We start from the raw sequence: 23,708 nt of genomic DNA, 5'->3' as shown, positions 1-23,708 counted from the left end.
GTGAAGGAGATTAGGACTTTCATAGCCTTTGTGGAGATCTGGGGGAACTTGCTCTCCACAGAAAACCAGAAACGCATTCAGGATCATATTACCTACGCATTTTAAAACTAATACACGGACGCCCAATTACCGATATCTTCATAAAGATGTGTATTTTTTCTTTGCGTGTTGCGTGTCGCGCCTCCCCTGTGGCGCTTTGGCGCCCCCCAGGGGAGGCGCGCCTCACCTATTGAAAACCGAAAGGTTTAATGAACCAAACGATACCACTATTGGCCGCAAGGGGGAGATAGATTACAAACACTCCTTGTAATCAAGGCGTCCGTGTCGATGGTATTTGGTTACATTCACACGCAAACACAGGTCACTAACTGCATTAGTTTGCATTGAGAATTAATGATTAATTTCATTTTTGAAGCTGTTCTCCTTTTTTGTTTCAGATATTCTAAATATAGTCGACCCACTCAGCCCACACATCATTAGCTATAGCCTCCTCAGCCAATCATTTTAACGTTGCAGCCCTTGGGACGCAGTGGAGGTGTGCGTGCCTGCGTGTGTGCGCGCGTTTGTGTGTGTGCGTTTGTGCCTGTATGTGTGTATGTTGGTGTGGGCCTGTTTGTGTGTGTGTGTGTGTGTGTGTGTGTGTGTGTGTGTGTGTGTGTGTGTGTGTGTGTGTGTGTGTGTGTGTGTGTGTGTGTGTGTGTGTGCGTGCGTGCGTGCGTGCGTGTGAGTGCGCGTGCGCGTGTGCGTGTGCGTGTGTGTGTGTGAGAGATTTATTGAGCTTGTCGGTCAGTCTTTACACATGCCGGGTATTGGAGATATGCCATGCTTGCAGCACAGATACGAGCTCATAGCAGCCGCCACCCAAAGTTAAGCACAGCGACCTTACGCAGTGGATAAAAAGTTCCTGGTTGGCTTCTGCCACTAGAATAAGTTACCAAACGCTGTACTGACGGACGGCTTTGAGTTTGAATGTCAACGTCGTGCTCCCCCGCCACCCCCAGCCCATGACGTCAGAGAAAATAAGTCTCTCTCCTTTGGAATTAGGAGAAAAAAAAAAGACCGCACCTGTCTCAAAACCTGTTGACGTCAGCAGCAATTACGGTAAGGAAAGAAGTGTATAAATTAAATAATCAATAGATAGTTTGTGATCGACAATTGTTGTGAATTGATGCACTGCAAAGCAAAACCCATTTTCTTCCATCAACAAAAAAGGGGAGTTGAATCATGGGCCACTTTGATATCAGATATGACCAATATCAGATATGATAATATTGAGTAGTGTGGTACATGTAGGCCTACATGATACTTTCATGCGACACACAAAAGGACACCAACAATTAATTGTAACTTATAACAAGCACAGAAGTCCTTATGAAATAAACATACGTTGTTGCTTCACTAAATCTATGACAGGTGTAATATAATATTAGTACAATTATTTGTACACATGCAAGTAAAATGTATGTAATCACTATATGTTTAGCAAGAATTTCAGTCAGTTTACTGAAATCACAGTTCTAAGATCAGATTGTATTCATATTCATATCTCTGAAACTACAAGGCAGCAAGCAAGACATAAGTCATTGTGCCTCTGAGTAGTAACTGAATAGATGGATATTCATCGTCAACAATATGCATAATTACTAATTAGCTACTGTGAATGAGACCTTTAAAACCATAGTGGTAATGAAATGTTTGTTCAGCATATTCCAAGTAATTCACTAAAGCAGACGGCACCCAACTACAACTGAATGCACCACTCATCACCACCTCCTCTACAAATAAAAGTCTGAATTAGTCCGATTTTTCCTATTTTACATGAAGGGAGAAAAAGGGATTTTTTCCTGATGATATAATGTGAGAACTTATATGCTTGTATTTGATGGCGTGGATAGCATCAAAGATGTAAAGGTAAAGGATTACTGATTGCTACACCGACAATACGATTATTGGTACTTCTAACAAAAACAGTAAGAAAAAAATTAGCAAGGTTTATATATATATATTTTAAAGATTATTGCTCTTCATTATTCCTTTACTATTCCTATATAGTTGCCCATATTATTCCTCATACATAGCCTAGCTAGCCCATGATTATGCTCAGGCAGGATGGTTAGGTTACATTTTTTATGTATTTATTTAGTTTTTTTCCTTTTTATTGTAGAGTGAGTAAGACAGAAAGGTATGGGAGACAGAGGGATGGACATACAGCAAAGGACCACGGGCAGGAATCAAACCTGGGTCTGTGCGGTAAAGACTGGGCCTTAATGGTACTCGTCTATAGTGTGATGGTTGCTTGACTGCTTCTTAAATGAATACTATTGTTCCACTGCTGTTCTTTTGGTGCAAGTTTCGAGTTTCCTAAGATAGAGTGACAGGTCATATTGAACAAACCTAGTCAACAAGGAAGCATGGGCAAAATGATCTCTTGTATACAATGTCTGCTGTGTCTATAACTTTCTAGCTGTGTTGCATAGTTAGACCAATGTGTGTCATGACTTCTTGACTTCCAAACGGAACAAATGTCTCCTGCCCCATAATTCACTGTCCATTTCAACAGCTTTTATATTTACACACACACACACACACACACACACACACACACACACACACACACACACACACACACACACACACACACACACACACACACACACACACACACACACACACACACACACACACACACACACACACAGCAAAACTCATTCCAGAACAAGCATGACCTTTTGTCTCAGACAGTGTGTGTGTGTGTGTGTATGTGTGTGTGTGTGTGTGCGTGTGTGTGTGCGTGTACGTGTGTGTGTGCGTCACAGGCATGTGCATCTGTCTACCGCAGCACCTGTGCTGTCACCATGCACTGCCACCTGATGCGCATGCCACTAGTTTATATGACCAAGAGAGACAAGAGGCGTTCAGGGTACATGCTGCCAGATATACAGATCTGTCTGTGTGTTTGTGTGTGTGTATGTGTGAGTGTGTGGGCATGCATGTCGTGTGCACATGCATATTTGGAGTACGTGCTTTGTGAGACAACAGATACCCCATTTGACCAGCAACACATTCACACAGTCTGTCTGTCTGTCTGTCTGTCTGTCTGTCTGTCTGTCTGTCTGTCTGTCTGTCTGTCTGTCTGTCTGTCTGTCTGTCTGTCTGTCTGTCTGTCTGTCTGTCTGTCTGTCTGTCTGTCTGTCTGTCTGTCTGTCTGTCTGTCTGGCTGTCTGGCTGTCTGTCTGTCTGTCTTTCATTTGTTGTTGCACCCACCTGGTTGGTTGCAACTCCAAAAAAAAGTTGAAAGATGAAACAGGTGAAATATAGGGCCACACACAGAAGCCTGACAGGACAGACACTTTGTCTGCTTTACTACAGGTAATGCTGTCTCTCGGCAACCTGCCATCTCGCACTCTCATTGGCTCACACCCACTCACACACAATCCAAGCACGTTCCATGTGACGGGAAAAGGCATGGTTGAAAGCCATCATTTCGACGACTGTTGATGCATCATATATAGTATATATAATATATATATTATATATATATATATATATACTATATATATATATATTTATAAACACATTTGCAAATTCTACAGATTGAAGCCTATTAAGTGGACGGGGGGGGGGGATGGGGGAAATATATAGATTCATGTGAGCATTGCTATTTATATCTTCTGCAACTTGCGTTGTCAGGTGGACTCATTAATCAATTAATTTTTCAAGCCAGAAATATCAACATGATCTCACTGGAAGCACATTCATCAAAGGCTGCCATCCTACAGAAGGAGCCAAAGTGGATCGTATGACGGCGTATGTTATGTTCGCTTGATCACTTGTTAAGCAATGGCGGACACCTACTGACCAGTAGAACCCGATCCACACATTATACCTTGCTGACCGTGGGGGTTGATGTTGGGATACGAATGCACAAATTAACGCTGCTCAAAAACATTACATTTCCAAGGTAAACTCATTTCCTTTTGATACCCAACACAAACTCAATGCTGTGTGTTAGTGTGTGTGACTGGGATTGTGTCCCACAAGGGCAGCGGAGACAGACATAAATGGACAGGGACACTCGGGGAGGGTTGCAGCATGGTGGTCGCGGGCTCCCTCACAAACAAAGCCATTGTTGGCATGACACTTTAAGTGATTATGTGGAGTTTGCCAGCACACAGTGCTGCTGGTGCCGTTCCAATTAATTACAATCGCTCCCCCCTTGTCCCTCTGTCGTCTATTTTAATGGCGGGAATTGCCACTCCCACAGGCCTGCCTTATATGTATGCAAGCAGGCCTGAAGGGACAGCGGATGGAGACTTAAACTGGCGGTTGAAGCAGCTTCCTAAAGAGGCTACGCTTACAGAGCTAGCTTGGCGTAAGGGAAGTCAGGATTTTTTTTCTTTTTCAATATTTTCATGATTTTCCACTACAATCCAACTAAATTGTTTTAGTAATACATTTTTCAATTGTTAATTAGCTTTATTAATGTTTTTGTGTTTGATATCTTTAAAACGGAATTTTTAAAACTGTCAGTCCATCGTTTGATTTGGAAGGGCTTTCTTAGTTGAACACAGCAATTGAAAGCCACTTCGGCCAGGCTTCGGCCAGGCTGTCGTGGTGGATGAGGAGCGCCGCTGAACGTATAACTAGATGGGAAACTGAGGGATATCATGTGCAAGGTGCCATGCAAGCTGACAATTGTTCCCAGAGTCAGACCAGCAACACCTGTCCCACGCCAACGGAGATTAGGTGAGCACCCGTTTTCAAACACCAATTCTCAGTAGCTGAAAGCTAGGACTTAGTGAAGGCCATCCTCTTGTAAGGCACATATAAACCCACACATCTAGATTTATATTAGGTTTTTTTTTCCTAAAAAAACTGATTTGTATTCATCAAAAGGATGCATTCACTATAATCCAGGCAAGGATAATAGTGTACCTACTGCTTATGAAAGCATTACATTTATGATGCATTTTTGATGATTTACACATCTTTTTATTTTAGAATCAGACATACTTGACCAGTATTTGGGTAAATAGGAGAAACACACAATCGTACACCAAAAAACCATCCAATCATATGAGATGTTTTGTTGTTCTTTGTATATTTGTAGATGTGTCTCGTGTTTCTGTGTCCGGGGATCTACAGTATAAGCATCCAAGAGAGAGCTCTGCCCAATGGAAAAAAACATGACCGCCCATTATCAGGGGTCATGCTATAAACACATAAACAAAAGTGAACGTGATGTGTCTGATAAGCCAGTGCCAAAAACGCCACAACATTAAACTCTAGGAGATAAGGGCATCCGTGAGGAAATGCTGCTGCTGTAAGCCGGATGTCTGGATATCTGGCCGTTCAGATTACAAGTGATGAAAGCGTTTAAATACCAATGTTTTATATCAGCTCAGCAATCCTTAGCAGCAGCATGCTCAACTTGGGGTCAGGGAAAAGGCAGTGTTGATGTGAAGGAGCGTAACAGACATCAGCAGAACCCCATCACAGAACCCTGCCTGGGTGTCTGCGCAAATTAATGATCAGCCAGAAAGTTGGAAATCTCTACGAAGAGATTTTTCCCGAGATGTTTGGTATGGGCTTTCCATACCAAAATGGTTGTTTGATCGCACATGATCGGCTAGGATTTCTTTCGCACACAGAAGTGATACTAGTAACTCATTAAGAATCATGTTTTAGTTGTTTTAATTTAATGTATATTTCAAAGGGAAGTTGTTTGTACTGGCAAAAGTGGCAAAAGTAAATCGCGCCACATTTGTGTAACCCTTTGCCACTGCATAATTGCGTTTGGGTGGCCTTTTCAAGTTGACTTGCGTGTCAACTTGAGATTCCATCTTGCCAGGCATGTCATGCGCTTCTGGCCGAACCACCGTAGTTCCGACCAAGCAGCGCCCTATGCGGAACTACCTATTCTATGTGAAACGTGATTGAAAGGGATACTCTGATGGTTCATCCAATCACCTACTAAGTATTTCTGGAATGGGTGTGAAGTCTTGTGAAACCAGTCTGGTGAAGTTATGCAAACAGTGGCATCAAAAACCGTGATGTTTCTTCCATTCTTTCACTCACTGTGTCAAACCTCACTTCAAATATATCGCCTCACTTGTTTCTTTTTACGTCTTGAATTCTGACTGGAAGGAAACACGCACATTTTTCTGGGGGCATTTCTCTGCACAGCACCCTTTACTCACCAAGACTATCTGAATATACAATGACATAAATCTTTAATTCAGCCACTCTCCAGTCGTCACAGATGGTGACTGGATAGCGTAAACCTCTCAACTCTTTAAAAGAGATGGTGAAAGGTGATTACTCATTGACAACACCTGCCGTCACCATTCTCACACCTATAGGTCAGGAGGGTCGAAGTTGATACTTATCTGCCTGCACGTTGTTAGCTAAACCAAACATTGTAAACAAATGCGTCTCTGTCGAACGGGTTGATCGTCTATTGGACTGAAAGTAGAGACCTCTGGGATACTCACAATGCATCCTTATTTAGGAAAATTATAAACGTGCAACAATGACTTTGTACGGTCTCGTTTTTTTAGTTTTTTTTATTCGGTCTCTGCATTGAAAACGTCAGTGTATTTGTTAGTGACAACACGTAATTGCTTTATATATATGTACTCTTCTGCTGCAGCCTGAATAAAGATATTAAACCAGGTATGTTAAACGTGAACTTTTCTTTGATGAAAATGTCGTGCGTTGGTGTAATCAGGAGGTGAAAGCACCCATAGAAAGTTAGTCAGATGAAAACAATGTCAACCATGATGGAGATGGGTTTTCCTTTTCGAGGGAGCAAATGGAAAATTTTGTTTAACATGAGTTCTATGTTAAACACAGGTGTATTTCTGAGTGGGCAACATAAATCACTCGCAAGGGCCAATTCTCCGGCAAACACATTGTTGGTGGGCCCGCTCTCTCTTCGGGCCCCCCAACCCCATGGGCCCTAGTGCTACCGTGCTATCTGCACTGTTTATATTCACCCCCCTGCATTGGTTGGATAATAAGGCCTTTATAAAGTAAGACTCCTTGTTAACCTTGTATTCAAGAAAGCCCTCAGTGTGCCTGAATAAAAAACGTTCCAAAAAAAACCAACGCAATTCCACATATGCGTACACCCTCCGGAAGATTGGCGTTGGTCACATCACAACAACAGAGAGCAGACAGCAATACAAATATAGTGTCTGTCAACCCCTGCAGTATTTCGACCTCCTTCTGTATCAGGCAACACAAATTGATAGCCCCTCCAAAATGTTCTCCGTCACTGCCAAGCTTCCCCCCAGCACTCAGGGACACATGCACACACGGACACACGTACACACGGGGACACACACACACACACACACACACACACACACACACACACACACACACACACACACACACACACACACACACACACACACACACACACACACACACACACACACACACACACACAATGCATGATTTATCTCATTGTTTCAGTATGTCTTTATTTAAAAGGAACCTCCTAAACATGGGATTTACGTTTTTACTCGGTTCTTGCTTGACATGGTAAAGAAGGCAAGACACCATTTTTTTAAATATATATTGTACGGGGTTCCTTAACAGATATTGTATGTAAATACATTGTCACATTGTCACATTGTACATGTTTTTGTTTTATTTTTGTTTTGTTTTTTTCTGTTCTCTTTTATTCTTTATCCTGTTTTCATGTATTGTTGATTTATTGTATGTTTGTCTTGTTAAATGCGGACCCCAGGAAGAGTAGCTGTTGCCAAATGCAATGGCTAATGGGGATCCTAATAAACATAACTAAACTAAACTCAATATACTTAAATTAAATGAAAATTATTTCAATTAAGTTTAACATCTGACCAAAGCTATGCAGTAATAAATAATACCTAATGTCTATATATCATTTCCCATTTCTAAGTCTTGTTGTTCTCAACCTCAGTATGTGTCTCCACCAAGGCTAGCTGTGAACTTTCCAGGTTTTTGGTATATTGCCTACGTGCGGGATTGGTCACAACACAACACCTGGTCGCAGTGCAAAACAATCTCTCTGTGGTCTCCCTCTCTGCGTGGGGTTGGGAGGACCTCATGTTTTAGGGATGGTTAACATTTGATCACCGTCATCACCAGCCTCGTTTCAAAGGAGGACTCTATTTCTACCAAAATGTGTTACGGACATTATCATACACCATGTAGACATGCAGACACACACACACTTTCAAGGTGTGTGTGTGTGATGCCACAACACACACACACACACACACACACACACACACACACACACACACACACACACACACACACACACACACACACACACACACACACACACACACACACACACACACACACACACACACACGCAGGCATGCATGCATGCATGCATGCAAGGCCCATACCCTAAAATCACAACATGAGAACTTAGGAATGTAAAAGTTCAGAGATAAGGTGAAGGTTAGGGTAAACATGGCATCAAGCAGCCCATTTTACTTTCTCCCGACACAAACCCTGACCTTGCATACACAGCTGATATCATCTGAACCTAAACACAGCCCAACAAGACAACGCCAGTCTCAGTAGTAAGGCATCTAAAGGCATGTAAGCGCTGCCAAAAGGTGACATCAAGCACCAGGTACCACCATCACCCTCTTTGATGGAACGACCAGCTGTCCGTCTTCTCCACACTATACAGTGATGGTACGGTTATTGGAATTGCGTTGACAAGCAGTCATTTGACACAGGCCTATGGCATAGCTAATATCGGAAAGATACCAGGCTTAAATCGGGAACTGGTATCTGTGAATATTTCCTGAGAGTGTACTGAATGTTTAGTTTTGAATGTTGACAATCAGACACCAACCCATCATTTTCTTCCTAGTAATTCTTAATGATTTAAACAGCTGCATAACAACCAGAGCATCAGTTCCTTTGTCTAAACCTCAAAAACGCAGGCTTGAAATGTGCGTTTCAGTAGGAATGACTGCGCCGTTCATTAAAGAGTGGTCGATTTGTAGAAAGTTTATTCAGTTTCTCTACTTAGGCGTTGACTTGTGAAGATGAAACATGACTACTTCTCTATAACACGGCCAACAGAATTCCCGCTAGTGTAAGATCGAATAGAATATTAATCATCCCAGATGAAAAGAACATACAAAATATACACAAATACTTTGTATTTAAATATTAATGCAAATAACCTAATCATGGCTACACAGACCTTACTCCAGTCTAGCTGAGTGGATGTGTCTGAGTGATTTGGCAGGTTTTCTGAAAAGGCGCAGACGACCTTTAGAGGATTCATTGGTTGTGAACTTCCACATGTTCTAAGTCGCCTAGTGTGGACTAGCGACCCGAGGGCAAAATTGATCATCAGGAACATTAATCTGATGGTGCACTGTGGAAGTTGGCCCGCCTTTAAAACACACATGTGGAAAAATCGATGGCGAGTGGAATATAGCCGCAAAATAGCAAGAGAAACTCTGGGAGGTCCTCTATTGGCAAGGGCCAGTCATTGAGTAGTACAGACAGGGCTAAAGCTAGCATTGATTCATTGGGCCCTTTTTGATCATTTACATGCTATATACATGCTGGCCATCACCGAAAAACAATAACCAACGGGTATATGGATAGCTGGCCTGATGTTGGTGTTTGATCATTTATTGATCCCCAAGAAAAAAATTCTGAGGGCATTTCTCTGCACAGCACCCTTTACTCACCAAGACTATGAGTAAAGGGACAGGATTTTACGAAGTCTTTCAAACAGGGCTCTAACCCTAGGAGTCTGTGGGGTTTATTATAACTGATTTTCTGTACTTGGCAGGTGGTCTGAACCGGCGAGGGTGAACAGTAACGGAGGAGTGCAACTCCCAGATACCAGAGAGAGTATGTTCCTCTGGGCAGGAAGTAAGGGCCCTCAAGGAGGAAGTGAGAGGAGGTAATTTGAATTGTCTGGTGATTACAACTTCTTTGTAATAAATCTTTTCCAGAATTATGTATTATTATTATTGATATTATCTTATACTATATTATGTATCATAGAACTGCAATTGAAAAGTGTTATATTACATCTGCTACTTTCACCAACACTGAATATGTTTATGTCCCTTTTGTCACCTCATGTGCAATGATAACTTTTCTGTCGACTAATGCAGTGGTTCCCAACTTTTGACTTTAGGTGTACCACTTAATTGTCTTGAACCCCCTATGGGACCAGCTCAAAAAAATAAAAATAAAAAATAGATAAATTCACATGCAGACCCGACTTAAGGATGCCAGCGCCCCTTCATACTCAGTTATTGCTGCAAGAAGGCCATGGCCACTGGGAAACAGTGGAAAGAACGCGAATGAACACAAAACATCCATGGATTACAATGGAAAACATATGATGGAATAAACAGAGCCACACAATGTTTGAAAAAAGCCCAGGCTTCTGATGCATACCATTTGAAAGTACCACAACAAAGACCCTATGTACTTCCATCGACAGTATGTGTCATACAGACATCCTATACAATACATATAGAGAGGAATGCTTTCATACTGAACAGTGCATAGACACACTAAACGAGAAGTAGAAACAGATGTATATTTGATTATATTGTTATTCTATACAAAACCACCTTTCAATTTTCGGAATCATCTATAATTTTTTTTCTACTATTGAAAATGTGTCTATGTCAAGAATAAAATGCCATGCCCCTGCTGCAAATACACTCTCGTACCAACTGGACCTCAGGTTGAACACGCTGGTCTAATGACACACACGATAGAGTCTCATCTCTCACCTGAAAGACACACTATAACAATATTGCAGATCAGGCGTAATGACCAGACCGCAGGGACACATATCAGTTGACATTGCATTCATTTGACAGCACCATTGTTGTATGCCGTTGTTGGAATGCCGTTTCCATCAAACCAGTATTCACTCAAACATACCAGCTCAAGTCACCCAAGTCATTTTCCCAAGTCAACACAATAGCTGCGATATGCATCGTTGAGCTTTGATCAAAGGCTGACCTGAAAAGCTGATCTGCCAGGTCAGTGGGACAAGCCCTGGGAAATGGTTACCATGACACCACGTGATTTTCATAACACAATGATGTGTTCCCCTCAGACCTAACTACCGTAAGAGCCGCGATTACGACGTGCTGGACAAGAGGAAAACGGTCACGGCTCTGAGGGCCGGGGAGGACCGAGCCATCCTGTTGGGTCTGGGCATGGTGCTGGTCTCCTTCATGATGTACTTTGTCCTGGCCATCACCGTACTGCGCTCCTACTCTGACAGGTAGTACCCCGTACTGCGCTCCAACTCTGACAGGTAGTACCCGTCGGAGACACAATGAAATCCATCCCAACATTTAGACTAATTAATTGTTTAGTGTTACAAAATGTATAGTTACAAAATATAATGTGATGTGTGGAGAAGGGGCTCCCCACACTGACCCTACGATGGGCCACACAGACCCAGAATGACCCATCCTCCTTCTTCTTCTTCTTCTTCTTCTTCTCTTCAGCGTGTGGACAGAGGAATCGAGATGCGTCATCGTGAACGCCACCATCGTGTGGGACGTAAACTGCTCGTTCAGCTGCGGAGCCGAGTGCTGGAAGAGCTCCCGTTACCCCTGCCTCCAGGTCTACGTCAGCCTCAACTCCTCGGGGAAGGTGGTGCGCCTGTCCCACAACGAGGAGAGCCAGGACAGGAACCCTGAGGTGCGTAAGGACGGGGTCAGCGGCACGGAAAGGCTCTTCTAGGAGCAGGAGGTGGCCCGGGAGCGGCCCAAGATAACAAAGACTGGTGTAACACCCAGTCGTTGCAATGCAGTTGCAGAGAATGTATACTTCCCAAAATGTACTTGTACTTATATGCCAGATTTAGAGTAGCAATGCTAAACGTGTCGACTGACTCGTGGCTTAAAATAACCTGGACATGTCATATCTTTGGTCAATGCCATCGAAAGGCATTCCTCCGATGTTTTAAGTGGCTGGCCACTCAGAACTTTGTTGCTTTAGGTTCAGGTTTATTCACTCCTGTTGACAGGTGTACTTGCGATAACAATATAATTTTTTGACAAAATGTAAATGAAATATTATCCCAAAAGAAAGATACAGGTTGATTAGGACCTACTGAACATTTCAATGAATTAGAGATACTATAGTGTACTATAGTCAAATCAAGAGTGGGTTTGCATCGGAAGGAACAATAAAATAAACCCCTTCCTATTCAATTCCAGGTTATAACTGGTTGGTTGAACTATTACGACACACAACAGCAACTATGATAATAATAATGTCATTGAAAGATCTAAGGCCAATATTTAATTAAAATAGCGTATAGCAGTGAAGTTCCAGAGAACGATGAGGTGGCTATGTCAAACCTGTCCAACCTGATATGCTACAAAATACCTCGGAAGTCACACAAGAAAGTGGGTAGGAGGTGCAGCAAGTTGGCTGGTTATCGAAATGTTGCTAGTTCGATCCCCGGCTCCTCCTAGCTGAGTGTCGAGGTGTCCTTGAGCAAGGCACCTGCTCCCGACGAGCTGGCTGTCGCCTAGCATGGCTGACGCCGCCGTCGGTGTGCGAATGTGTTCACGAATGGGTGAATGTTAGCCATGGTTGTGAAGTGCTTTTGATAAAAAACGCTATATACACATGCAGTCCATTTACCATTTACCCTGTTCCTCAATTTCTCATCTCCAGTGCTTCTATGTGCCAAAGTGCCAGAAGGACTACGCCGCGACGCACGCCACGGTCCTGAACATATCCGAGCGCCTCCGCTCCCAGCGCACCGTGCTCTGCTTCGTGGACCCAGACGACCGGGCGGACAACGCCATCCTGACCCAGATCTACGGCCAGGTGGCGGTGTTCCACTCCCTCTTCTGGCCCACCTGCACCTTCATCGTGGGCAGCATCATCATCGCCATGGTCAAGCTCAACCAACACCTGTCCGTCATGTGCGAGCAGCTGAGCCGAATTAAAAGATGAGGATTGAATGCACCCTCCCGGGCGCCACAAGAACAATTGGGGGCTGGGGGGGAAGCAAAGCCATGGCAGTGGCTCTGTCGAGAGGAGAAGTTCAAAGGCGAGGGCGTGGCCCATGCATTGTACCTGGTTGATGTACTGCACCTTGCACACCAGGGAGCTACCAAAGTCGTATCTCAAGGGCAGTCTTAAAACACCATCACTACGCAACTTCAAATGCATTGGACACTGGACATGAATTTCATGGAATGCAGCGCTCCAAAGATTTGTTTGATTTGCAGTGGATGGACCTGATATGCGATGTCTGTTGTTAACAGTCATTTGACTGAGTGACATTTGGGCCAAAGGCAAAATTTACAGGAACTTTCACTAGCCGACGAGGATATGAAAAGACCTAAGGCAAGAAAAGAAAACTCCCATAAAATCATGTATGAACAGATCAGCAACGTTAGCCAGAGATTGGACACTAAGAACATGGAATATGGAGAGCTTTTCTGATTGGTAGCTACAAAAACAGCCCTGATGGTTTTTAGGGTGGTTGATTGAGACATTTTGACCGCCTAATTCAGAGTCATACATTCTGACTGAAGACATACTGCTCCTTTAAAACGGTGTCGCTGATAAAATGTCATAAAGCTGTAATATTGAAAATAATATGACAGTGACACACAGTGTCAGTCCATTTATGAACTGACACTGTGAACATACAATGACCTATCAGAAAAATATAATGTTCTTGTCCTCAGAATCTCATCATCATCTCATCATCATCTTCCTCATCATCATCGTTGCCATCACGTTCTGTCACATAATTGTTTTAGAAGCAGTGAATATGTGAGGTACCAATATCTCAATCAGTACAGTTGCCAACAAGGGAAAACTCCATTGCCACATTAAGATTACAATAGAGAAAAATTAACCTAATTAAGGCTATCAGATAGACAATAATGATGAAATGTCTGCCATTTTGCAGAGGATTTTATCCAAAGTATCTTACAAAACCAAAAGACATTCTTTGCATGGATGGGCAAGGAGGGAATAGATACAGACAAATAGATAGACATTTTTGTCTATCTAGACAAAAATTTGATAGGATTTTTTGGACGGTTAAATAAAACAGCTTATCTAGTAAGGAGTCAATTTCAACAGGCAGCTGTAAAATGTTCTTTAACTTTAAGTCTCACATGACCAAGAACTAAAGTTTTGTATCCCCTCTTCTTTGAATAATCAGTGTTTTAAGGGCCAAATATCTGATCAAAAATAATAAAGAAAGTTAGTTGAAGATGGAGTTAAGGCAATTGATGTGAGGTTCCAAACACCTACCCTCCACTCAGTAGGGTGTACAAAAAGGAGCCATTGCATTTTGTTTCCTTTAGGTTTTTCTCTGGCAGCTGCTCCCCCTCAGAGCGTGACCATTTGCCAGGCAGGGGATGTGCACTCCATTTGGGTAATAATGTAAACAGAAAAAAAGTAATATAATTATAATTGTGAATATAGTTGAATATTAGTTGGCCTGGAAGGATTTAGATTATCTTCTTTCTTTTCTGAAGACTCTGAATTTTACCCCGGAAATCTTTGGACATGTTCAGGCTCCAAATCCCATGTCCTCAATCTTATTCTGTTGGATTTTATTCACCCACTCCCAACCGAAAGAAACTCACTCACTCACACTCACACACACACTCACACACACACTGTGGCAACCCGCTACCCCAATGAGCCGGGTTCCAGTTAAGAAACACAAGTTTCAGTGAGGGTTAAAGCCTCATTCGTCATTTATTGCATATATCTGAGACAATCCATGATACTCGCGGTCTCTAGGGCCTCCGTGGGCCTCTAGCCGCTCGCAGACCAGAGCGCTTCCTGCTTCCTTGCTCCCGTTCCTCCAGAGCGCTTCCTCCTTCCTCGCTCCCGTTCCTGGTCTGCCCCTAATGTCAGTCCTCGTGCTCCTCTTAAAATGGCTCCTCGGCTTTCGGCCAGGTGTCCCCCAATCTCGCTGATTGGGGAGAGAGTGATGCTCTTCGTCGCCACTCAGTGGGTGGCGGTGGTATACACTGTCAATCACCCCACCTTGGACCCGCCCGGACCGAGGTTTAAGTGGCGGGATGCCACAACACACACTCACATATACACACACACACACACACACACACACACACACACACACACACACACACACACACACACACACACACACACACACACACACACACACACACACACACACACACACACACAGTGCAGGGAGAGATAATGAGTCCATGGAGGACATTCAGGCTTTACTGCTGCTCAGGGGGAAGAAAGGTATTTCAGCTATGAAACCTTTAATCCTATGTGTGTGTGTGTGTGTGTGGCGTGTGTGTGTGTGTGTGTGTGTGTGTGTGTGTGTGTGTGTGTGTGTGTGTGTGTGTGTGTGTGTGTGTGTGTGTGTGTGTGTCTGTGTGTCTGTGTGTGGTTGTCTGTGTGTGTGTTTAGGTGTCTGTGTGAGTGTCTGTGTGTGTGTGTCAGTGTGTCTGTGTGTTTGTGTGTGTGTCCGTGTGGTTTTGTGTGTGTGTGTACAAATTGCAACAGGGGGTTCACAAGGACATTGTTCTGTGTCGCTCCTGTTAATGGAGGAGTAAATCTGAAGGCTATATAACATAACGTTATATACATTTACACAATAGGCTCTTATTCTGTGGCATACGATGAGCTACTGTATGCCCTCTTATACACGTTAAAACAAGGTAAAGAAACTGAACATGTTATGTCCAATTTTTTATGAATGAAAGTGGACGATAAGTGCATGGTCAATATTGCACAATACATGGAATCACTCCTTACATTGTGAAATGTAAAGAGTTAAGCCGAATCAATTTGTCTTCTTGCACCCAATTGCTATCGGTCCACTACCATCCAATACAAACACCCACACCACACAAGCACACACACAGACACACACACACACACACACACACACGCACAAACGCACGCTGGCACACACGCACACACACACACACACACACACACACACACACACACACACACACACACACACACACACACACACACACACACACACACACACACACACACACACACACAAACACACAAGTCAGCTGTTTGGTGGGATCATGACGTGCAGTGACAGCTGGCCTAGTTGTGACTTAGTGAGAAACCTTTCGCTAAATGCTGCGTGCCCATAGCATCACAGCTTACTCTACCATACTGCTCACACTCTGCAGCCCTACGGACCAACTACAGTCACTACACACACTGTGAATGCGTTGCAATGTCAAGGACACGACATGGCAAATCAACACTTTACCGTCTCGGTAGCTTTATGTGTTTCCTGAGCCTCTCTTTAGCCTCTGTTACACTATTGGACAGCAATATCCACATTCATATTTAGCTACAGACAAGTACATTATTTATTGCCAGAAAATTGTGCCAATGGAACCCGAGCGATCTGGAAGTGGCACAAGGCCACCCTGGGCTGGTGAATAGGTGCATTGGGTTGGATCAACCATGTTGATGTATACATTTTAAATAATCAATTCAAAAGTGTTGTTGTACATGTTAATGTAAAACAATTGTTATTTTTGGCAAGAATACAATCGTACAATTTCTCTAATACAAAAGTATAACTCCTATTTAATGTTTTTCTAAATGGAGGGGTATTTTCCTCTGAGCCCTACATTTCTGACCCATTCATTCTATAAAGATGTGCTGTTAATATGTTGGTGTATTTACCCTACTTGGTCTATTGATTCCAGGTGCCTCTCACAGTAGATTATACCTGAGAGTACAGTACAAAACACCACACCTGACTGAGTGAATCTAAATGAAGCTTTAACATCTTATAGCCTATACTGATTTAACACAGGTCCTTTTGAGCATTGCGTTTGTTAACATGATAAGATACAGACCTTTGGCTGGAATAGTGATCAAACGTACTTTATCTTCCTCCCGGTACAGGGACACATTTTCATTACCTCAATATGAGCAGAAACTAGTAGAAAAACAACAATGATGGCTGCTGTGAAAAAGTGCAGGTTTCAGTATCTAACTAATTGCACCACAGCCACGGATAACAGTCCTCCAGAAACCAGAGGTACACAGTCAAACACCAAGTGTTGTGCAAAAACAATATACAGAAGGAAACCATTGTCTCGAGCCATGGAAATACTTCCTTTACACAAAGGACCTTCTCGGAACAAGGAACAAGTATGATAGTCTCTCTGTCATGAGGAAGAATTACTTTTATGGAAGCCACGCCATGGCTTTCTAGACAGTAATTACTTCCGAGCAGACTTACAGCAGACAGACCTTTATTTTGAAATATAGAACTCTTGATGATTATGCGTGCCCCCGGTTTACCTCAGAGGGCTGTGCCAGTTTCTCTCTGCTTCCAACACTGTTCTCAACTTGGACAACAGCTTTCGACTTTTCAAAAGAATGCCAAACCAAAAGGTCGGGAGGGTAAAGATTTTTTACCCTCAGGTCTGATATTATCAGGCCTGACTCACGTTGTGATGAGGGCACTGAGTTCGTTGATTACAAGGTGAAGATACCAACGGCGAGTTTGTCGTGACACAGACTCAGATATCTGGATTATAACAATCACACATGGCTATCCAACCCATGGTTAGATAGCCTAAACTGCTGGTTAAGTACAAGGGCAACATGGTATTTTGTCTAAGCCCGCAAAAATGAAGGCTTGAACTGTGTTTGAAACCTTAACTTCAGTAGGAATGTCTTTGCCATTTGTAAATGGGTTTGCTATTGTAGGGACACACACACACACACACACACACACACACACACACACACACACACACACACACACACACACACACACACAAACACGCACAAACACATACACACACACACATACACACACAATCAGATCATCATCTTCATCTTTATTTTATATTGAATTGGTTTGGTTGATCATTTCTTTAAGGTTAAGACAAAATGTGTGGCATTTTGTTTGAACCATTTTGTCTTAACACACTCAATCACTCAACTTAGATTCCCAATACAGCGGTTAACCCCCCGAGGCTGTTCCAATACCCTCATGCTTCTCAATCTCCCTAACAGCTTTACGAATAGTTCAAATAGTTTTCCGCCATCTTATCTTCAAGTCAAAGTCAGCTCTCTGGCCGAGCAGATTGTCGAGCAGTGGCCGGGGGTACAGGAAAAAGTCCCTGCTCTCTTCCAGGTCCTGCGCCTCTGAAATGAGGGTGGCCAGGGCTTGCTCTATGACTGGAGACTCGCAGGCCCGATGCCGTACACCATGGCTCACGTTCCTCATGGCTTCAATGACCAACAGACCGTCACTGGCTGTTGGCTGCGCAGCCCCGCCAACACCACTCAACACACTGGCTGCACCTCTTTCAGGGCCCGCGTCATTATTATTATCCATCTGTTTTGGACCCGTTTGCCCCGTAACCTCATTGGATCCTCCGCTAAAAGCTGCCGCTTGGTTCGCTGCGGTGGTTGAGTTATGCCCGTCGGGGCCGGTCCCGTTGAGGTCATTCATGGGGCAGGCCAGGCTGACGTTACCCATCGTCGCCCCCACGCAGATGGCTACCCCTGCTCCCTCTGTCCCACCCGGTTCCTTCCCGGTCCCGTGGTCGGTGAGGCGGTGGAACGTCGTAGCCGCCGGTGTTCGCTCGCCTGGCTGGGCCGCGTTGGGTCTGTATGTGCCTGAAGGCGGGGTTTCCCTGATGTTTCGGCGGAGGTAGGCTGCGTAGTCCTGCACCAGCTGGGCGAAAGCCGTCCTGTAAGAGAGGCGCAGGGACTCGGCCGAGCCAAGAGGCACCGATTTCAGTCTCACCTAGGGAGGCGATCAGAGGAAAATATAGGGGAACGTTTAGCTAGTGCTAGCTTGTTAGTGGAGCCGATATGAATATGATCACAGGCTCAATGGCTTTCAATGGTCGATAATAAGGAAGTCAACGATAAGATACGATGCTGGAAGTCATGCTCTGTTTATATGACAAACCTCCCATTGATAAATCTGAAAGCGAATACATTCACACACCTCTACAAGGTATTTGAAAGCATAGGCCTGACATACTCTATAACTCGTGTATGTGTATGTGTATGTATCTATATATTACTTTAGGTGTTTTGTTTCAGTCAACCCGGGAACATTTCCCTATTCCCCTGTGTATTCTCCCTCTCGCCCCATCGGGCCACTGGGGAGACGCAATCAACCTCAAACACTAATCAAACACTACTGTCCCCTCGTCCCCCTGGGGGCCTCGGTTCCTGACCTGGTGGATCCTCATGTGCATGTGGACGGCGGCGCCAGCAAGCCACTGCCTCATGGCCTCGGAGCCCATCCTCTTCTTGTTGGTCATCCTCTCGTAGTGGTCGATCAGCTCCAGCTTCAGCCAGTTGTCGTAGAGCTCTGTGGTCTCGGCCATGCCCTCAGGGTCGTTGGCCACACCGGGGATCAGAGACAGGTAGCTGTGGATCATCCGGCCGATCCTGGAGGAGTGCCGGATCCCAAATAGGCAACCGGTCGCCCCCTGCTGCTTCGGGACCTTGGGAGGAATGGTAAATGGACTGCATTTATATAGCGCTTTCATCCAAAATGCTTTCATCCAAAGTGCTTTACAATTATTGCCTGACATTCATGCATGTAGTGCGTTCATGCAAACATTCACACACCGACGGCGGAGTCAACCATGCAAGGCGTCGGCCAGCTCGTCGGGATCCATTAGGGTGAGGTGTCTTGCTCATGGACACCTCGACACTAAGAGGAGCAGGGGATCGAACTAGCAACCTTGCGGTTACCAGCCAACCCGAGCCTCCTGAACAACTGCTGCCGGGAGAACAGTCACATGTGTGTTTATGGGGTGACAGTGGATATGTGTTTGTGTCTGTGTGTGTGTGTGTGTGTGTGTGTGGGGGCATTAAATACCTGTAGGCTACTAGAATGATGTTCATTAGGTTGAAAGTATGCAACGGGGACAATAGACATAAAGACATTCTGTTGTCTACCAGTTTTCAAGGCCAAAGAAAATTGGTTTCTTTAGGGTGACACACTACAACTTGCTGCAGCCCTTTTTACCATTGGAAGGTACCTTTGACATTGTTAACGCCTGTAGAACCTCGAAATCGGAGCGTCTGAGCTTTCATTTTTCAAAGGCGGAGCAGGATACCTAGTGCTCGTTTTACACAAACGCCATTTCTAACTACTGGGGGACCATAGGCAGGCTAGGGGAACTCATATTAATGTTAGAAAACCTCAAAAACTGAAATGTTCATGCCATGTGACCTTTAAGATGTGTTAGAGGGTTGCTGAGAAATGGGCTTCCTTCTTTGGTGTCCTCACCGTCAAGTTTGATAGCCTCTCACGGCCAAAACCTTTGAATTTCAAGAAGATGTTGAATGCATTCGTGTGTCATGGTCTGAAGATCATCTGGGCCAAGTTTCGCGAAGATTAGACAACATTTGGGACAAGAGAGGACTTTGAAAGGGTTTTTGATCAAATCAAAGATGGCGTTAAATCCAATATGGCGGAAAAAGACATCATAGGATGCGTCAAAGGCTTGGCCCAAGGGTTCCAGTGATACATTGTTTGTGAAAAATGGATGAACGGGTCAAATGTTTATAACATTGATGCATGTTCAACTTTGACGTATTGGTGGCACTATAGCCACACAGAGTTGCCTACACAGCATCACCACTTGGACCCAAGTGATGGGTGGTCTGCTGTTCAATTATTACAAACAAAATTATTACATTATCAGGTTCTGCGATATTAAATTATGTAATTACCTCCCGTTAATGTAACACTTTATTACATTATTGGTACTTAGATTATTACGTTATTGGGAATCGGCTTTATTACATTATCGGGAAGTTATCACATTATCTGGTTTTATTACATTTTAATGGACTCAAGTGCAGATTCTTATTACTTTATTGGGGTTATTACATTATCGGGAATTTATTAAATTATCAGATTCTACATAGGGTGACCAGATCCCAATTCACCAGATGTGGGACAAAGACTACGTTTGTGTGGGACAATATAGGACAATGTGTGACAATGTGGGATACCAATGCATCAAGGTTGATACCAATCTAGGCTCTAGCCTTGGTTGATTCTGTAGCACATAACAGCCTGCAAATAAAAAAGTAACTAATGTATCTTATTTAAATGCAACCTTCCTGTATGCATAGACTGGGATGCCTCCTTTTGAACAACACTTTTCTTGTGAGGCTCACATTGTCTGTGTCGTTTCATGTCGTATTTACCTCCCCCGTGTGAAACGGAAAAATGACTCACTCACAAACTTCACACAAAACTTTCCCAGAGTCGCCTTGCACTGGTTTCACCCAGGGCTAGACAGTTTCCAGTCTTTATTGTCATTATCAAACAGCCCGCCCGCTCCCTGATGATAGCCATCAATGCTGTCTCCTCCGCAAACAGCAATTTCATAAATGCCAGATTATAAAAAAAGCATTTAAAAAATCTAGTCAGACCGTCAATAACACGCGTGACATTCTAGAGTCATGTATTTAGACTTACTGGCAGACTGTGGTCATGAAAAAAACAAAGGATCTTATTGTGGATTAGAAAACAACCTCCGCAGAATTCTAAACAGGTTTGATACACATTGGTGTGTTATGGGGGCAAAACTGTCTCAAGATAAGACCCATGGCAACGCGACCATCTACCCAAGTCATACTCAAGTATGACATCCAAATGATATATCATGAATTTCCCCCACAGCCCCTTCGAGTCGTCGAAGAAAGCAAATGGTTGAAAGTAGATTCAGAACAAGCATCTACCTTTGCCAGTAGAACCTTCTACAACAGTTTCCCTCTCTCACCCTAAAGTCGTCCCCCACCTTTTTGGCCACGAGGTCAAAGAGCACGGAGAGGGCCAGGGCGACCACGCCCACTCCTCCGTGGCGGACCCTGGTGCTGCCACCCAGCTCGCCGCTCACGTTGTGGCGGAAGGAGGCCAGCTGCTCCGGCGTCATGCCCCTCTGCAGCGAGGCGTACTGGTGCAGCAGGGACGCACGCGACTCCATGGACAGGAAGGCGGTGAGGACGGGGTCCAGGGAGATGTCCGGGACCACACCGGCATCCCTGGCCACGGAGAACAGCTGCTGGACGGTGGTCTGGGAGGGGAGACAGAGGCTGGTCGCACCGACGGACGGCAGGGTCATGGCGGCGCCGAATTATTATTTTTAATTTTGTGTCCGCTGAAAGGGGAAGTTTTCTCCAGTTGCTCCCACTCGCCCTATCCTCGTCTTTGGTCTATGTCTTCATCAGCGGCCTTTGTTTGCAATTTGATGATGATTCTTGATGATGAGTCCTTCGTCTATATAACTATACTCTTTCTAATTCGGTCCCGGTGTTGTAAGCGTTGTGAGGTTTCCTGACCCCAAAAAGAGGCAGGTCTTGTTTGAACGGTGTGCTGCAGAGTCAATATTTGAGGATTGTGATGCGTTTCTCTTGGCTGGTAAAATAGATTAAGGGAAAATGGGACACTGCGTAAACTTTTTCTTGTATTCATGATTTAGGTCTCAAAATAAAGAAGTGATTTTTATAACTTTATAATCATTTTGAAATGTGTCCTCAAGAATGAAAACTTTTATTGTTCAACTATACACTTTTTTCTTATCACACTCACACCTGGTGGCATAATATCAGGATAATGTGTCGAATCTGCAAACTGTCCCTTTGAGTCTGATGGCTTTTAATTAAACAATATATCCTGGATAACAATAAGCAAAAGTGCATTGTTGTTGTTCTTTTACCATGGTTCTCTCATGCAGAGACCCAGTTGCATGGCATGCATATCTTAGTGACAGAACTAGTTAACCAGTAATTTGCTGAGCTTCCTTGTTGAAGACACACACCCACAACCACACACATACCGACGCACCCCCCCACACACCTTCAAAACGGTCAGGTCATCAACAAAAATAAGTCTAAAGTCAGTGTCTATTCAGCCTTGAGGACAATTGCTTAAGCAGTAGCTCTAAATAACACCGTGGGGGTGCTTCACAGGTACAGGGTTGAAGATTGAAGTTGGGTTGAACAGATTAACCAAGATGCTGAGTTACTGGGCTAGAATTTGCATTGGACTGACAATGATGCTTCAAGCAACGAATGGACAAACTGGTGAGTTTAAATTACCTATCACAATAATAAGCACAATATAATTAAATCAAATTTTGGTGATCCAGGAGTTGCGTTCGACTTGTCTCAGTAGCTCAGTTCCCATAACAATGTACAATTCTGAAATCTGTTTATTGTTCTCACTCTTGAACAATTCATTTAGTCCATTTGGTAATCATTATTGAAGATTGAAGACCTCAATTATTATTGAAGATTGAAGACCTCAATATCATTCTTCTAGAGTGCTACGATATCTATTGAACTCAATCCCGAAATGCAACACACGGATCAGCGTCCACAGGTACACCCCCAGCGTAGCGCGTGGCTTGGACATAGCTCGGAGTCGGACATCATAAACCGCCAACTCTGCTAACCCTATGCTACGCTGTTCTTCAGGTATAACACCTGACCCATCTGGACCACCGGAGGTTACCAGTGGTAGCTCAATGACTTCTTCTACCAACGTGTCGTCAAATACATCAGCTGCACCTTTATTAGGTAATGTCATTATTAACAAATGTACATGTATTAGCCAGAAATTTAACATTTTGAAGGATGAAACCGGAAAAACCTTGAAC

At 43.8% G+C, this 23,708-nt stretch overlaps 2 protein-coding genes across 4 annotated transcripts; one reads left to right on the top strand and one right to left on the bottom strand.

Moving 5' to 3' along the window:
- Positions 1 to 838: 838 nt before the first annotated feature.
- On the top strand, positions 839 to 15,283 carry si:ch211-247n2.1 (calcium-activated potassium channel subunit beta-2). Of its 2 annotated transcripts, none has more exons than XM_056604362.1 (5): positions 839 to 1,101; positions 9,833 to 9,946; positions 11,129 to 11,299; positions 11,529 to 11,724; positions 12,712 to 15,283. In XM_056604362.1, the coding sequence occupies exons 2-5, from the start codon at positions 9,897 to 9,899 to the stop codon at positions 12,994 to 12,996; spliced, it is 702 nt and encodes a 233-aa protein (XP_056460337.1). In that variant the 5' UTR covers positions 839 to 1,101; positions 9,833 to 9,896; the 3' UTR covers positions 12,997 to 15,283. The 2 variants fall into 2 exon arrangements, with proteins under 2 accessions (XP_056460337.1, XP_056460336.1); XM_056604361.1 differs by lacking the exon at positions 839 to 1,101 and adding an exon at positions 3,638 to 4,746.
- Positions 15,284 to 16,281: 998 nt separating this feature from the next.
- Positions 16,282 to 22,381, bottom strand: LOC130393215 (uncharacterized). 2 transcript variants are annotated; one of them, XM_056603838.1, is made up of 3 exons: positions 21,831 to 22,381; positions 19,257 to 19,529; positions 16,282 to 18,814 (listed from the first exon to the last, which is right to left on the bottom strand). In XM_056603838.1, the coding sequence occupies exons 1-3, from the start codon at positions 22,170 to 22,172 to the stop codon at positions 18,089 to 18,091; spliced, it is 1,341 nt and encodes a 446-aa protein (XP_056459813.1). In that variant the 5' UTR covers positions 22,173 to 22,381; the 3' UTR covers positions 16,282 to 18,088. The 2 variants fall into 2 exon arrangements, with proteins under 2 accessions (XP_056459813.1, XP_056459814.1); XM_056603839.1 differs by having other exon boundaries at positions 16,283 to 18,814; positions 21,849 to 22,381.
- Positions 22,382 to 23,708: the final 1,327 nt, after the last annotated feature.

The sequence above is a fragment of the Gadus chalcogrammus genome, chromosome 12 (genome assembly GCF_026213295.1).
Source record: "Gadus chalcogrammus isolate NIFS_2021 chromosome 12, NIFS_Gcha_1.0, whole genome shotgun sequence".
Lineage (NCBI taxonomy): Eukaryota > Metazoa > Chordata > Actinopteri > Gadiformes > Gadidae > Gadus > Gadus chalcogrammus.
This window is presented reverse-complemented; position numbering and strand designations above follow the sequence as displayed.

What these genes read in the sequence shown, in the direction of transcription:
- si:ch211-247n2.1 (XM_056604361.1), top strand. Translation starts at nt 4,619, where the DNA reads ATGAGGAGCGCCGCTGAACGTATAACTAGATGGGAAACTGAGGGATAT. An exon ending in CAAGGAGGAAGTGAGAGGAG is followed by an intron (nt 9,947 to 11,128) that starts GTAATTTGAATT and finishes TGTTCCCCTCAG; the next exon opens with ACCTAACTACCGTAAGAGCC. An exon ending in CTGCGCTCCTACTCTGACAG is followed by an intron (nt 11,300 to 11,528) that starts GTAGTACCCCGT and finishes TCTTCTCTTCAG; the next exon opens with CGTGTGGACAGAGGAATCGA.
- LOC130393215 (XM_056603838.1), bottom strand. Translation starts at nt 22,172, where the DNA reads ATGACCCTGCCGTCCGTCGGTGCGACCAGCCTCTGTCTCCCCTCCCAG. An exon ending in AGGTGGGGGACGACTTTAGG is followed by an intron (nt 19,530 to 21,830) that starts GTGAGAGAGGGA and finishes ATTCCTCCCAAG; the next exon opens with GTCCCGAAGCAGCAGGGGGC. An exon ending in TGCACATGAGGATCCACCAG is followed by an intron (nt 18,815 to 19,256) that starts GTCAGGAACCGA and finishes TCGCCTCCCTAG; the next exon opens with GTGAGACTGAAATCGGTGCC.